This window comes from Pollicipes pollicipes, unplaced genomic scaffold (genome assembly GCF_011947565.3).
Source record: "Pollicipes pollicipes isolate AB1234 unplaced genomic scaffold, Ppol_2.1 Scaffold_6686;HRSCAF=7923_pilon_pilon_pilon, whole genome shotgun sequence".
In the NCBI taxonomy this organism is placed as follows: Eukaryota; Metazoa; Arthropoda; class Thecostraca; order Pollicipedomorpha; family Pollicipedidae; genus Pollicipes; species Pollicipes pollicipes.
In genome coordinates, this window is record NW_023596921.1 from 45733859 (window position 1) to 45748196 (window position 14338).

The 14338-nt window shown below is 53.2% G+C and overlaps 1 protein-coding gene across 1 annotated transcript; it reads right to left on the reverse strand.

Moving 5' to 3' along the window:
- Window positions 1-130: 130 nt before the first annotated feature.
- LOC119108426 (harmonin-like) lies at window positions 131-11824 on the reverse strand. Its single transcript, XM_037231997.1, has 3 exons — window positions 11507-11824; window positions 7108-7216; window positions 131-159 (listed from the first exon to the last, which is right to left on the reverse strand). The coding sequence occupies exons 1-3, from the start codon at window positions 11654-11656 to the stop codon at window positions 131-133; spliced, it is 288 nt and encodes a 95-aa protein (XP_037087892.1). The 5' UTR covers window positions 11657-11824.
- Between the last annotated feature and the right edge of the window lie 2514 nt (window positions 11825-14338).

Below are 14338 nucleotides of genomic sequence, written 5' to 3' on the forward strand. Positions count from 1 at the left end.
CAGAGTTTCCACACAACACATCATAGCATCTCTCCACACAGAGATGAGAGAATATCTCCCGAGGCAAGGACACCACTGTTACACGCCCATAGTGCGCTACAATTCGCAAGCCACCGAACTTTAAGTCTACTTACTCTTTAACTGGCAGCAGCCCGACATCTGAAAATAGGCACCAAAGGTCAGAAAAACAAATACGGGAGCGTTCCGAGACACTTATTTGTTTGCAGATCGCGCCATGCTGATGCATCCTCGTGCCTTCACATTTGCTTTGCTTACATGTATTATATATATATATATATATATATATATATATATATATCTGCTTATGTCGTTCTGTTGCTTAAAACGTCTGAAATCTCTTTCGCGAAGTTTCAGCTTGCTATGGGGTTTGCTACCCTTTCAGTAAATTAGAGATTGTAGCCTTGGGCTTATAATGATTCATGGAAGTGATGGCCTTTGACATGCCCAAAATCATTGTCGGAGCCTCGCAATGATTTTTGGAAGGCATCGCTTTGCACTTCTGTATCTGTATATCACAGCATGCATTTGTATGCATCCGTGTCTTAACATATCTCCCCCTCATGAACTGATTTGACTGTATTTGAATATGACTGACTGTAATGTAATGTGATATCACTGTATTTGTGTATCCCCAACTTTGTACATCTGTTGCGTGCAGGAGGACAGAACATCCACACGGGCCGCGCTTATTAGCTGGGTGACAGGTGACTGTCTGGTGGGTGGCACAGGCACAGGCACAAGTAGGCACCTAGGCACAGGCACTGGCGCGCGAGTCTACACGTCTGCTACACCTTGGTCAGGGCATCAGACCTTTGAACAACGGAGCAACAGAAACGACGGAAATGCCCAGGTTTCAACGCTGGGTGGCCTTTCCCGGTTTCAGATGCATTTTGCGGACCCAGCAACTCTATTTCCGATCCCCGCATAATCTGATTACGGCGGGCTCGAGATCTGATGACGAGGCTGATACACATTCCGCGAGTGAGCACAGATTGGGGCAATGCGTCCAATCGCTCACCGCAGCCGGAAAGCGAGGAGCGCAGAGAGCGCAACACCCCAAGGAGATTGGAGACACGATGTTCCTCGCGCATCGAAGTAGCGTCGGACTGCAGCGGTTCGGGCCTCGTGGCTAAGGTGGACGACGGCAGGAAGGAGTCGCATGCACGAGCAGTAGCGGCCCCCTGGTATCTACTGACCCTATTGTATCGTTTGGGAAATTCAATAAACGCATTTAGACTGCTCTCTGCTTTAGTTGTTCTTCGATCGACAAGGCTCACCGAAAGGTCATGGTCGAAGCATTAGGAGGAAGATCCAGAAGAGGCACCTGGTTTCCAACGCCGGAAATTAAGAACAGAATGGGCTTGGCAGCATTCGATCAGGTGTTTCTAATGTTCGTTTTTACGACAAAAATAGCGTAAAGTACCTGCAATGGATACTTGGAGGGAAACTTTTGTATCCTTTTTAACTGCACACATGTAGACGTCGACGAATAATTGTCCTTGTGGGAATCCAGTTATCCCATTCCTTTGGCGGTACAGTTCTGGGTCACAGAACCGGCTTTTCTAGTGTTTTTCTAGGTATCTTAAGGGAAGAAAATCTTAAGATTGGTGCGCTCTTTTAAGACGATCTGCAGCGTGGCATGTACCGCCACGGTGGTGAAAAACTTTGTACGGATAAGATCCGAATTGCGATGCACTCTGTTTAAGACGATCTTCAGCGTGGCATGCACCGACACAGTGGTAAAAAACTTTGTACGGATAGGATCCGAATCGCGATGCACTCTGTTTAAGACGATCCGTACCGTGGCATTTATGGGCGCACTGGTGAACAATCTATCCAAGTCTGCGTGCGCTAGCGTGCTTGCCGGTTGTCTGGCCCCCAATGTCTCAATGATCTCATCGATTGATTCGTGACTGTGGTCGGTTGGAAGATAGGGTTGGAGAAGTTCATTCAGTCTTTATTTATTCGTGAGTAGAAATACCAGACCTCGGAGATTATTTTTCTTAAGGCGTGTTTAATTCAAGGTGTGTTTCCTTAATTTGTTGGTGTATTTTCACATTTCTATACCCGTCACCATTAACCGAGAACCATATTCCAACCATATATATATATATATATATATATATATATATATATATATATATATATATATATATATATATATATTCCTGCGGATTGCGAGCACTTGGCGACCGACCTCTTTCGATCTCTGGCATCGCTGGGTGTCCAGAGCTTGTTTACCAATGTTCCCATCGATCAAACCATCGACATCATCGTGGACAAAATTTATAAGCACCCTGACCTGTTACCGCTCGCTGCATCAAGAGACCGCTGGTCAAATGCTCAAAATCTGCAGGAAAAATACACCGATCCGACTTGCGGAAGACAACTTGCTTTATCAGGAAGATGGCGTCGCCATGGGCGTGCTCTTCACCTGAGCCTTCATGTCACACACCGGGGTGCAAGATGGAACTGCAGCCATTCACATCCGCTGTTATATCATTTGTGTCGATGTACGCGACGACGAGCATCTGCTGTGGATGATACACGAACTGGAAGGTGCGTTCAGCCTCAGCTTTATCATTGAAAGAAGTGCAGACAAGCTACCTACATTTCTGGACGTAAGTATTGATGCATCGACTGGGCAATATGATACTGAAGTCTACCGTAAGCCGATAAACTGGGATTGCTTGAACGAAAGGAGCGATTGCCCCAAAGGATACCAACGAGATGTTGCAAGGGCGTACGCTCACAGAGCGCTTAAGCACTGTTCGTCACGACCGCTGGTCCATCAAGAACTCCAGCGAGTATACTGACTTCTTGCTGACGAGCACAGCATCCGCATGGTCGAAACGGAAGACCGGATCAAAATGCAGCAGTACGCTCAGCTACAGCATAGCCTCACGGGTGAGATACCATCGGGGTGGCCACTCTCCCTTTTCTACGAGAACTACATGACAGCAGCCAAAAAAAAGATGAGAAGATTAGAGAAGCTCGTGTCCAAAAACTGCTAGCCTGTTCAGCCTCAAGACAAAATAAAGCTCGTGATCTTCTCCGGAGCTCTAAAGCGACTGGCCATCTTATGAAGAATAGATTTTCCAAGACCCGTCTGTTATACCAGCTTCGCTGCAATACCGGTGGCTGCGCACCGTCCTAATAGCACCGACATAGGCCACTCGACCAGGACCCTCGGCAGGCGCATTACGATGCACCTGCAACATGGAGGCCACAGTCGCCATCTCAAGGAGGTCCACAGTAGCCAACTGAGTAGCCAGCTGATGATTGATAACACCAACATTCTCGCCAGCTGCTCTGACAGGTGGAAGCTCCAAGTTCTGGAAGCAGTATACATCCGCGACAACGACCCTGTCATCAGCCGCCAGGTCAACGGAAGGACACCCTCCCCTCGTTCGACGGCCCGCCGTCTGCTGCCAGAATGGGATGATTTTTCCTGCTGAGGGTTCCTTCGGGAATCCGGAACGAGTTCCCCGTATTGTTTTGTCCGAACCACCGTGATCGGTCCATTGTGAATTTTCTCTGCGATCGACATTACCAAATTCAAGTCTTTCGGGGATTTTATTGGGCGTTATGTAGATAACATCAATACACAGTTATTTGAATACTGTCGTTACTTGTCATTGTCTGATGACGTCCTATCTCGGACCAATTATGGCAAGCATTGGGACATTTCACACATCTCATTGAGCCACCTGACAGGCAGTGTGTTCTTAAGATCAAAAACTTGAATAAGAAGATATTGCACAACTAGTATGCTGCCATTTACAACAGCCTTTGCATACCTGTATATATATATATATATATATATATATATATATATATGTATGTGTGTGTGTGTGTGTGTGTGTGTGTGTGTGTGTGTGTGTGTGTGTGTGTGTGTGTGTGTGTGTGTGTGTGTGTGTGTGTGTGGTGTGTGTGTGTGTGTGTGTGTGTGTGTGTAATGTGTAGGTAGGTAGATATGTATGCATGCAACATATATATAGATAGATAGATATGAATGTATGTATCTATTGAAACAACCGGGGAGGGTTTCCTCGCATGCATTGTTGGTTGTACGTCACACAAAAATTCAGCGTTTGTGACCCACTTGGCAATTTGTTAGTGGTACTGTATGGTGCGCTTAACGTTTCGGTGCGTTGAAATATCATGTCTTTACTACAAATCGTTTCATATTTACCGCTTAACACGCACCCGGGTGGCCGACTAGATACCCTTCGCTCGGGTGATGGGCGGGGTCAATTTGACCCTCCTGAGATTTCAGGAACTAAGAAAGCCAGAGACCGAAAATTTACAGGGTGTGTTGACCTGTACATAAACTCACTTAGGTCTAAGTTGCAGATTCCTAGGTCATGACCTTCGGGTCAAATAAGGTCAAACAAGGTAAAGTTCCAGGTTGGTCTCCAAAGTGCCCCCGGAGCCTAGATTTCCGCTTCAAAGCAAAAGGTCACATGTTCATTCAAGGTCAGTGACCTTGACTTTTAAGGTCAAGGTGACCAAAACAATGCAAGATTGCTTTGAATTTTTCATTTGACTAAGCGACAAAGATTATGCTAGTCAGTATGTTCCTAAAACAAAATGTTGACACGGGTCATTTTAGGTCAATGACATATTCTGACCTCTAAGAAGTCCATGCAAGATGTACAATGCGTCTCCCGCTATCAATAAATTATAAATGATTACCAGAAACGATTCCATAAATCAAGTCCTAGAGTAATCAAACAGGTTGGTTTTGACCTTGGTCTGACCTTCATATCTGACCTAAGGTCAGCGTAATTCGCTTGTTCAATATTTGTGTTGCCTAAGAAAGCATCTCAGAGATGTATGGCTTCGTCTAACACTTCGTTGTTGGATCAGATTGAAGGATTCTCTAGAAATTGCCTTCGCTGAAACCATGGCCTAACTTTCACCTGCCATAGGTTAGCGACCTTACAAGGTGCACCTAATTGTTTGATGCCAAACGATCCGCTATTTAATTGTTTACAGCTGTGCCAAATTTGGCGCGGCTCTGCCGCCTCTTTCGGAAACCATTTTGGAAACACCTTTGGGGGGGGTAATTTGACCCCCACCCGAGCGCGTGTTAATATTTGATTCGAGTCAATGGGTTACAAGCCACACGATAAAGAAGAAGATGCGGCGACGATGAAAACACGACAAAACACGCCTGAGGAAGTCTAACAAAACCCTCTTTTTCACATTAGTCAAATTTAGATATGAGCGCAGCACGGCTCCGGGAAGTCATGACGGCCGGCGGCAGGTGTTTCCAGGACGAGGCCGCATGATATAGAAACATCCTACGCAACATAGACAGCCGGAGAGAGGGCAGCTCCAAAGGCGCCAGCCACAGCCGACCTTGTGATGTGCTCACTCACAGCGGTCCGAGGGGTGAACAGCGACCGGATCGCCATCGGGGCACGGAGGTCATTAGTTAGGGCGCTGAGGATGCCAATGTGGTCTCGGCACGTAACAAGGTCACTGATTCCGTGACGGCCCAATGACCTTACGACCGGTGCAATATGACCTCGACCCTGTGCCCCCGAGACAATCCTGGTCGCGAAAATCACTTTTTTCACACCTGGCCGAGATAGCTGGCAGCGACCCCGCCTCAAACTGAGAGGCGGTACAGGGCATGTGGAAAACACGGACTTGGATGAAGAGTTTGTGGGCTTCGGATGTGAGATGATGATGTATTTTGCATATTAAAAACAGGATGGAGTTCCACTTTTTAATTAATATTGATATGAGCTCCTCCCAGGATAGAGTAAGATCGATGGTCACCCCGTCTTGACATATAATATCGCCAAACATCGTATATTTTGTCAACGTTTCGATCATTCTCCAGAGGAAAATTAGACTACAGACATGCGGTCACACACAGTACGACTACAAAAGTTCGGATTTCATTATATTTCTACGAAACACATACTGGAGGCATAAAGAACAAAAAATTGTATGCTGCATAATCAAATTCAAGACGTGCTTTTATGATATATATATATATATATATATATATATATATATATATATATATGTGTGTGTGTGTGTGTGTGTGTGTGTGTGTGTGTGTGTGTGGGTTGTGTGTGTGTGTGTGTGTGGGTTTGTGTGTGGTTGGTGTGGGTGTGGTGTCGATACACTAGCTGCACGTTGGCGTCGCCTGTGGTTTGAACCGCTGTTTGCTGAGAACAGGGATACTCCGCTAGCATGCACGCGCCACGAGGCAGTGGGGTCATCCCGTCCAGCAGGAGCGCCGAGTGGCACTGTCATTACCACGAGAATCAGCCACGCCCCGGAAAACATAATCAGGTGATGTCGGGAGACTGCCAAGCGGTCCAATAGCCGACATCTAATCTACCCCACTAAAAGCTTCCATGTCGGCCAGCACATCGGGCCCATGGGAGGGGCTTAAGGTGGGTGGGGGGGGGGGGGCAAGTGATTTTGGCTCATGCGAGCACCGATGTTGTCCCTGAGCAATATATCAAGATCGGTGTAGCCACTGCTGGGGTGGGGGGGGGAGGGCAATTGGCGCGAGGCACTAATTTATGTTCGTGAGCTCCAGATTGTTTATGTCGCGCTGGGAAGCAGAACAGACGGAGATGCTAAGATTTATGACGCCAGGGCCGAAGTGGAATGGTCAACCTTAATATTCCCATAGCGTGACGCGTTCATGACTGTGTAGTACATGAAAGGTTAAATGTGCAATGCATCGCGCTGCTTTGTCACTGTGTTCTATATTTGTATTTTATGTGCATGCGTTAAAATAACAAAAATGCTGGACAGGCGTGTGAACATGGCTACAAAATTGTTAATCTGCATGCGTGTACCATACGGCAGTGGGCAATAAGAATGTTTGGATGTGTTTGTGAATACAAATATGCACGGATGTGAACTGCGAAGTAATCATGCAGAGGATAAGAGGATGTAGAATGCACGAATGAATATCCATGAGAAAAGAATGAATGCCCAAGGGGTTCATTTGAACCACAATATTCATATTTGGCACATATTTTGACAACTTCAAAGAACTAGGCTTATCTCAGGCGAGGCCAGCGCAGTGTATCCAGTTGGTCTTACCTCGGACACGCAGCTGTACGAAGCTGCTGCTCTTGATCACGCCCACCACCTCGCGGTGGGTGGCGTTCTGCACGGAGAGGCCGTTCACACGCAGCACCTCGTCCCCCACCTGGCGGGTACAGGGGAGGGGCAACGTCAGTACGCGGCACTTCCTCTGGTGGAGCGGTACTCACAGGTAAACTGCACGGTGGAGGAAGACGGAAAATAAGCCCCGTATTGCTGAGATACAGCATCCTCCGAACAACAAAGGCAGGCGAGAATACCGTGAGTGCGAGAGCTGAAGAACAATATGAGTTCAGGTGTGGGAAAATCGTTCGGACCATCGTTCTCGTCTGGCGTGTTTGGGGATGCTCTCATCTGATTGGGACGAGACGAAGACCATAGTCCGAACAATTACTTTATTCCTGGTACTAATACATTGTCTTTATCCTTCCGCACAACTACATTAGTCCATTGATTGATGTCTTAGATAAATAAGCACGCATGCCTGCTTGATTTTCCGCGGTCTTAGCTAAAGAAGTAAATCACGATGCAGAATTCTCGACCAAGGATGGATTTTTTAGATCAACGGCTCTGATTTCATAATACGCCACATTAAGCCAGTGAGATCATTACGGTCGAATTTCCTCATTGTGAAGTCGTCCTCTTCAGAGTGCTCGTATTTGATCACCAAACGTCAATTTTACCAGACGATTTTCAACAGCATCGTCTTGGGGTTATGACAATTGCTCCAGCCTGCAGCGATCGATGGCGGCTGAGCGCGGCACAGACGTGGAGGGGGAGGGGGGGGGGGGAGGGTGTCCCATCGCGGCCGCCAGTCTGGTCCGCTGACACGGTACCGGCCCGTGCCATCGAAGACGCGGTGCCGGGCGAGGAAAAACGCCGACACAGGGGGAGACGGTATAATGGATGCCGCAAACTGCCGGGGGACGGCGCGTGGAGGAACACTTGCGGCTTACAGCTCGCTCTACGTCTATTCCCATAGAGAGTTGTTGCGGTTATCTACTGAATTAACACATCACCGAACGGCGACGGCGTGCTATATTCGCACACTATAGGCGCTGTTGGTTCCGTGCAGTTTGAGAATTATCGCCTCTGGGGGACTGGCTTCATAGATCTTATCTAATGTGAATCGAGCTCAGACATAGAAGAGGTTTCCCCGGAGAAATCGTGTTAGCATCGGTTTGCGGTAATCGCATGGAAGTTCGGTGCACTGACAAATGCACGGAAGTGCTCGCTGTAGGAGTAAAGTGTTCTGGTAATAATATCCGACCTGACGAAACGTACCACTGGTCTGCCCGTCTGAAGGCAGCGAACCTAGTCACCTAATATCGCTATGCTCAGCACGATTTCCAGTGGTATGCCTTTTTCTCAATCTGTCTCGTGAAGGTGATCAGATGGTCGCGACGAACGGAAAAAGATGTTTCCTACAGTTGAAGTCGCGGAGATGAGATGTTGCAAGAAGAGTATCAATGCGCTTGACTGAAATACCAAGTTGTTTTAAAAGCCAGGATGCAAAAGCAAATCACAGCTGTTGTGAAGAAACCATACCATTCATTGTCAAGAGCTGTGGGGCAAGACAAGAAAATAGGCTTGCCTCTCTCGACACCAGCGCAGTGGCTTGAGTCTTCCAGACATTGGCACGAAATTCCAGCGTGGACAAACTACGCGTTCAATGATATTCTTTGGTCGGACTTTGCACACCGTGACGCGCGTGGAACTGGACGTCTTGGCTCACACCTCAGCAGAATTCGCACGCAGTAAAGTAACGCATGGTGACGACGGGTGGCGTTCAGAACACGTGCCACGCTTTGCGATGCGTCACATATGTCGTTGTCCCGTAACATAGCGATGAACGTAGCCCACGAGACGTGACGAATGACGCAAGCCTCGGTCGCCGGGCCGCGCTTCTGTAATGGTGTCGACGGTGAGAGGTCAGGTCACGGTGTCTGGCTGCAGTGCCGCCCTGCAGCGGCCGGCCGGGTCGGTGCCCTCCTCCATTAACGGTCACCGGGCGGGGGGAGGGGGCGTATGAGGGGATTCTAGTGACGTGGTGTCGGACCTGATGACGACCAATTAATCCTTCCTCGCAGATGACATCGATCGTACCATGTATCCGCTGAAGACAGCTATCGGCAAACTCAACAAAGACCAGCCTATATATACACCGTGAAAAATGTTGTAACCGTTTCCGATTCATGCCTAATATAATCACGAATCTTCAACACGGAAGGGAGCCCTGCGGATTATGTGCATTAGCGCACAGACCAGGTCGCCCCATGAGATTGCCCCCTATCTCCTCCGCAGTCGGTGCAGCCTCAAGAACGTCCGGTCACCAGACCAGTTCAGTCCAACCCAGCTCGGCGACGATCAGCCGTCGTCGGCTGCCGTCCGCATGTGTCCGATGCCATCCCGCCTGTCCCCGCCGCCGCCGCCGCCGTGCTGCCCCGAGGCCGGGCCGCCAGCGGCTGATGTGATCAGACCGGGCATCCTGTCAGCGGTCAGCCAGCCGTGGCGGTCCGACGCCGCACGGCCGGGCGGAGAGCGCGGAGAGCGCGGAGCACGACAGCGGCAGGGGAGAACGGGGAGGAGGGCGGCGGCAGGGGAGAGCGGGGAGGAGGGCAGCGGAAGGGTAGCGGCAGGGGAGGGTGGGAGAGAGGGGAGTGGGGAGTGGGAGACGGAAGAAGACAGCAGGTAAGGACCAGGGGAGGACGGCGGCGGCAGTGCGGAAGGACAGCGGGAAGGACAGCGGGGGATGGGGGGGAAGCGAAAAAATATAAAGAGGGGAGAGAATACAAGCAGAGTGGATTTCATCTACCTGCTAGCAGGGCGCAGCAAGGGGTGCAGCAGCAGACTTAAGAAGGATAGCAGGGAAGGAAATCGGGCGGCATTCAACGACGATTGCAGAGGGTGAGGAGAGGAAGAGCGGGAGACTGGAGAGGTGAGCGAACTGCACAGTAGGGGAGAGGATCGGGCTGGACAGTGTGGGGAGGGGAGCGGCTGGACAAAGGCGAGTGCAAGGGGCGGGACAGCCGCCTTCTCTGTCCAGGCGCGGGCCCGAGAGCACGCATCGGAGCACGAGGATTGTGCAATGGCCGGACACTCGGCGTGCGCACCACAGGTCGGCTCGCGTGTGGCCGATCCTTCGGCGTGATCTTCGTGACCACGCCTGAGCCGAGGGACGGCGCGGACCCGCAGGTGGGGCCCGACCGTGCACCGCGGCCTTGTGCACGGCGGCATTGTGCACGCCGCGCGAGCGCTCACTGTGCACGGCGCACGATCGGTCGAGGTGAGTGGAGCACGAAGCCGGCGGCGTTTTGTGTGCCGGGCACGAGGCTGACTCCTGCCTTCTGGCGGCCACTTCCCGCCCGGGTGGCACGTGATGTACCCCGAGCTGATTCGGGCACGCATAGTGCAACGAGGCACGGCGCAGCTTGTGCCATTGGATGTCGGAGCAGCGGAGCGGGCAGGCGCTGCCCCTACAGACTGAAAATCTAGCGTCTGGTGAGAACTGAGAGTTTGATAAGTTGTGGCGGCGTCAGTTCTAAGTTGGGTGACCTTGCATTGCCCCTGGGAAGACGTGCTGTTTGGCAAACCGTTGATCGTGCCCGGCCGCTTCAATTGCTTGATCTTCCAATTCGCTTCAGCTACGACGCGATGGCTCATTGGACACATCTGACTCGACGCAACGACCCAAGCACGTTCACAATCCGTTGTAGCACCCATTCATTAATGACGTCACTAACGACTGCCAACGTCACCGGCACCAGTCTCAGCTTGGCTGCAAACTCACGTAACACTAGCCGCGACGGAGGCGGCACACGAATCGAATCACCTTTTCACCCTGCCAAACGGCCGTGAGAAGAAAGCGTCACGTCACGAACCCCGCGCCGAGACGCAGCGAGCCGCGCAGGGGAGGGGAGGGGAGGGGACAAACGTGCCCGCGGCCGCGCCGCTGCCCCCGACCTGAACTACCGCACCTCTTACTGGACGCCGTCGCTGAACTGAACTACCGCCACTCTTACCGGACGCCTCGGCTGAACTGAACTATCGCCGCTCTTACCGGATGCCGCTGCTGAACTGAACTACCACCGCTCTTACCGGACGCCGCCGCCGACCTGGACACTACCGTCGCTCTTATCGGACGCCGCCACCGACCTGGACTACCGTCGCTCTTACCGGACATCGCCGCCAACCTGGACTACCGTCGCTCTTACTAGATGCCGCCGCCGACCTGGACTACCGCCGCTCTTACCGGACGCCACCGACGTCGTCCTGCATTCGGCCTTTCAGCGAGGCTCGGCTCGGCGGCCGCGGGCGGCAGCGCATCATAATGGCATCCCATTGTTGGATCCGGGCGTCCGTTAGTCTGCCGCGCGGCGGCGGGGGCCGGGCTCACCTTCAGGCCGTGCAGCTCGGCGTCCGAGCCGGGCTCCAGCTGGCTGACGAACACGCCGGTGCCGTGTTCGCGGCCGCCGCGCACACTGAAGCCGAACGAGCCGTCCCGGCGCCTGGCGAGCTGCACCAGCCGCGAGCCGTACACCACCATGGCGGCTCAGGTTAACGCGCGGGTCGCCACTCAGGTCACCACTCAGGTCGCCACTCAGGTCACCACTTAGGTCACGTGCCCTGACGGCCGGTCAGTGGAGCAGCGCGGCGGCGGGTGAGGGTCCGGTCCGCGGCGGAACAGCCGGGTCTCAGCCGCGCGGCGTGGCAGGTGAGGCGGCTCTGGTCGCCGCGTGTCACCCGCGGCGGCCGCCGGTGACCGCCACGGCCGGCGGCGCCGTGGTCACGCGCCACGTGCGTCACGCCGGCGGCGGCGTGCTGGGCCGCGGCCGGCTGCGGTCGGCTCGGGCGGCCGACACGGCTCTGAAACACAGCGGAACAGACGGCTGGTATATCACGGCGGCGGGCCAGGCGGCAGCGGCGGCGGCGGCGGCGACGGTCGAGCCTTCGGGCCGGCTCTCACTGCGTCATTGATGCCTGCTGAAGCTCATCAGGTGAAGAGTAAGAGCAAGGCGCCGCCGCGCGTGATTGGAGCTGCCGCGTAGTTTCACCACAATGGTGACTTTCAAAAGGGTTTTCTCTTTTCGGTGACTGAAACAAGCAGGAAACATTTAGAGATCGCTTTAAACGGCGCCGTGGTCGTTGGACAAAAATAGCGAGGCATGGAATGGACGAACATATGAAACGCATGACATGCCCTTCGCAGGTTTCCACAACCTCCCCGATTTACGGGAAACAGCCTTGCTACTTGCTACCTAGCTAAGCTATAGCCCAAAGGACATCACTAGTTTAGGTTTTCTTGAAGTCATCCCGAATAACGAACAGATACCGTGCATAATTTCAACGTAAGTTAAACTGCAATTCAGAACCATGGCCACGTCCGTTACCTCAAAAGCGGTAAAGACCCAGGGAAGCAGGGCAAAAGTACACCCGCATTGCGGAAGGTGTAAATATAGCTGCTGTTTATAAGCCAATTCTTCCTCATGACAGTAGGAAGCGAAGTCCAAACACGCAACAGCCTGCTGGCGCCCCTCGTGTGCCGCGTCGCCCTGCGCGGCGCCGATGCCGCCCGGCCTGGGCGCCGCGCCGGCGCCGCCGCCGACGCAGCCGAGCGCGCCCGCCGCGCCGCCATGCGGTCCGTGATCCAACCGACCTGTCCGCTCCGGCGCTCTGATAGGCGCGACCCTTGGCGGCGGCGGACACAGGAAGCGGCGCGGCGGCGACCCGGGGCCGCTCACCGGGGCCGCGCGGAACCGCGCCGCACCGGAACCCCGCGCCGCCGCCGTGCGAACCGGCCTTGTGTCGGCGCGCAGTGAACGAGGGCGGTGGCGGCGGGCTGTGGTCGGTCCCCCTGCACCGGCGGCGGCCGCGCCCCCGGCCTGCCGGGACGGCGCCCCCTCCCTCCCCCCCCCCCCCCCCCCTAGGCTCGGGCAGGGCGGGACGGAGAGGGGAGCGTACGCAATGGGAGCGGCGTTCACGTCGGCTAGAGGTCACGCACCTCTGTGAGCCGGTGTGACGGACGGGCGAGCCCGCGTGCCTGGCACGTTACCCACCGAAAACAAACAGACATGGTGTTAGCGCTCGGGACATTCGGAGCGATTCTGTGCGTTTTCCGGCGACTTCGCTGGATGATGTCCTGGCTGCGTGATGTGAGCTCAATAATGGTGGCGCTTTTAAGCGACTGAGAGATTTTGCAGGATTTCGGCGCAAATTCGCGGGATTTCGGAGAAAATTTGACATTCGCGCAATTTGGGAAAATTGCCGAAGTGCATGTGACAGACGCACACGCACGTGCACGCCGTCAGTATACACCTGTCTACATCAGCAGCTCACGCCGTCCTCCGTCAGTATACACCTGTCTACATCAGCAGCTTACGGCGTCCTCCGTCAGTATACACCTGTCTGCATCAGCAGTTCACCTCACCTGGCGTCTCAGCCCGCTGCGCTCAGCTTTTCCGGTCAGGTGAAGCTAATGCGTGACGTGGGAATTCGATCCGACAGGCAAACCTCCATGAATCCGGGCCCACCCGCAACCGCACGGGCAAACCTCCGTAAATCCGGGCTCACCCGCGATCCCACGGGGCAAACCTCCATGAATCCGAGCTCACTCGCAAAAAAAAACATCGCCGCCGCCGCCTGATAGGCCGAATGTTGTGCTACTGGCGTGTATGGATGATGTGCGGCATCCCTGGAAAATATGTTCAGTAGAATTATCGTTCCCTCAGTCTGCTGCGGTTTCGTGCTTGCTTAACTTGCATGTCGCGTTCCTAATTATCTGCCGGGTGCATCTGCAGCCATCGATGCCCTAGTCATTCAGGCATCTGAACTTTGCATTCCCATCGGATCCCAAGCGAGCACAAGTTTCGTCGGTGCGGGCTTGTATTATGCTCGCTCGAACCCTCCGGAGGCAATCCCCCCCCCCCCCTCCCCACCGTCTCCAGGCCGACTGCTCCCGGCCGGCACAGCCCCGTCTGGTCACGTCGTCAGGCTGAGGGAGGGGAGGGGGGGGGGGGGGCGCACGCGCTGCGGCAAGAACAAAAGATGTGTGAAGGTTTTTGTGTCGCGAACCCTCGTTAATAAATCATCGTACGCAAGTATTTTATCGCATACCCACAAAGACAAATTTTCGTACGCGAATATTGGGATTGGCAGAATTAGTACCCGCTAATCTTTATTTTGTCAAACCTTGGTACACACCATTTTTCGCATCGCCTTGCTTCGCGTC